At 45.2% G+C, this 2500-nt stretch overlaps 1 protein-coding gene across 1 annotated transcript in view; it reads left to right on the top strand.

Moving 5' to 3' along the window:
* The window catches only part of slc4a10a (solute carrier family 4 member 10a), a gene marked incomplete at both ends in the record, with an annotated part of 48087 nt that overhangs the window by 27172 nt on the left and 18415 nt on the right, over positions 1-2500 (top strand). The window contains 3 exons of the mRNA XM_080834119.1: positions 522-665; positions 1140-1281; positions 2482-2500. The exon at positions 2482-2500 is cut by the window's right edge and continues 142 nt beyond it. Of these exons, the coding sequence (XP_080690245.1) occupies positions 522-665; positions 1140-1281; positions 2482-2500 (305 nt within the window). The remainder of the gene's footprint in view (positions 1-521; positions 666-1139; positions 1282-2481) is intronic.

Genomic DNA, 2500 nt, shown 5'->3' with positions numbered 1-2500 from the left:
ATCATACTTTATGTCTTCCTTGCGATGTGTTAGATCGTTCTCTCTTGAGCTTAAGTATGTGCCTCAGAAATGAAAACCTGTTGTGAAGCCTAATTTGAGCTGAAAGACATGATGAGAGGCTGTCAGGGAGAAGGAGAGTGTGAGAGATGAGAGGTTGTGAGAAAAAGAGATGGAGAGAGTTGACGTGCTGTCTTCATATTCAGCCTAGCGTTTGGTGTCAATGGCAGCAAGCATTCTAGTGAGCCCTGCTGTTTTTTTTCTCTTTTCTGCCTTGCATGTGTCAGTGCAGAACTAATAAATGCTAAAATGAAACCTGCTTGTGATAGTTCACATTCGGCATGTTTTGGACCAGCTGATAGATGGCATTGCTCTTTGAAACAGCAGGGATTGATCGCTGTGTTCTCTCAGTCCTGGGCTTGTTCCTATTGATGTGGTAATGACCAGTCGATACCACATTGGAATTTACTTTGGGTTTTTATGGGTCCATGTGTGTGTTTGATTTTTTTATATGTTCCCACCAGGCCACCGTACCCTCTACATTGGCGTCCATGTGCCGCTCGGCAGAAGGTCCCACAGACGGCACCGTCACCATGGACACAGACACAGGAAGAGGTCCAGAGAAAGGGATTCTGGGACGGAGGATGGACGAGAGTCACCCTCATACAGTAAGAGACCAGCTTAAACATTTGGTTAGCAAACACACATACACACACTTAGTTAGCAAACACACATGCACACACTTAGAAAGTAGAGTATTCATATAGCTTAGAAACACACTGATCCTAACTGATTGATAATACATATACATTGATAGTCTCACTTTAACAATGTGAATCTTGCACATCCACTTGCACTATGTCAATAGGCCTATAAATACATAAAGACAAATAGGTTAGCATATGTACACATACTTAAAACTGTATCATCAAAACACAACTACTTGATCACACTCATCATTAAATGATCTTGACATGATCTTGTGTTGATTTGTACTATTTACCATCATTCTCTACTTACAGGTTATTCTACTTGAGTAGGCCTAACTCATAATATCCTTTCTCTTTCCTCTCTCTCCCTTTTCTCCTTCTGTTTTCCTTTCGCTCTCTCTCTCTCTCTTATCTTTTTGCTCCTCTCCCCAGCGGACACTCCTTCCCAGAGGGTGCAGTTCTTGCTGGGGACGGAGGACGATGACGAGCAGCACATCCCCCACGCTCTCTTCACGGAGCTGGACGAGATCTGCCTTCACGAGGGAGAGGACGCCGAGTGGAAGGAGACAGCCAGGTACTGTCAGGCCCAAACAGAGCGAGCGCTGGAGTCATGTTTCAGCCAATCACTGTGTACGGCTCTGTGTGGCTCTCTCTGTTTCTACCAGTCTCCCTCATGCAGGATATCCATGTGCTCTGTGCGTACCTGACTGACAAGTAACAAGTAAACAAATACAAGTGTGACAGGGATTTAATAGATAGTGACATGTTTGGGCGAGTTATGGATTGAAGATGGTCAGAACAGGCTGTGTGTTCTGCCATCCATATACAGTAGCATATTAAAGTTGCAATCACAGATGTGTATGGTGCTGCATGGAAAGACTATAGCTGTAAGTACATGTATTTATATATAAAGGTATAGAGTGGCCCTTTGGTATTAAAAGCGCTTTGCAATAAGTTGATGCTCTTTCTCAGCCCTTGGCTAAATGCGTGCGTAAATGTATCTGTGTTCCATTAGCCGACCTGTAGGACCGACCCAGCTCTGGATTACAGGATCACTGGACCCACTTTCATGGGACTAATGAGTGGCTAAAAGCCACTGGTTTTAGCCAGTGGTCTGGCAGAGGCAGTGTTTGTGAGTGTGTGTGTGTGTGTGTGTGTGTGGGGGGGGGGGGGGGGGGGTCTGTGTGTGTGTGTGTGTGTGTGGGTCTGTGTGTTTGTGAGTGTGTGTGTGTGTGTGTGTGTGTGTGTGTGTGTGTGTGTGTGTGTGTGTGTGTGTGTGGGGGGGGTCTGTGTGTGTGTGTGGGTCTGTGTGTTTGTGTGTGTTTATTGAAGTAGCCACGTGGAGGTGTAAGCCAGTGTCTCTGTTGTGTGTGTGTGTGTGTGTGTGTGTGTGTGTGTGTGTGTGTGTGTGTGTGTGTGTGCCCTTGTGAAGCTGGTGGTTCTCCTGAGGGTTGTGGTTGTGTGAGAGATCAGTGATGTTGACACACTCAGCTCAGTTCATCTGTTCAGTCCAGATGCTTCCCGAACTACTGAAATCAAACATCGCTGTCCGTATTCACAAAGCATATACAACACATTTCTTCTTCTATCTATCTTTCTTTCTTTCTTTTGTATCTTTTCTTTCTGTCTTTCTTTCTCTCTAACATCCTCTCTTTCTAACACCCTCTCTTTCTCTCTCTCTTTCGCTCTCTTTCTCTCTCTAACATCTTCTCTTTCTCTCTCTCTCGCTCTCTCTCTCTCTCTCTCTCTCTCTCTCGCTCTCTTCTGTGTGTAGATGGCTGAAGTTTGAGGAG

Source organism: Sprattus sprattus (genome assembly GCF_963457725.1).
Source record: "Sprattus sprattus genome assembly, chromosome: 3".
Classification (NCBI taxonomy): Eukaryota; Metazoa; Chordata; class Actinopteri; order Clupeiformes; family Clupeidae; genus Sprattus; species Sprattus sprattus.
This window is presented reverse-complemented; position numbering and strand designations above follow the sequence as displayed.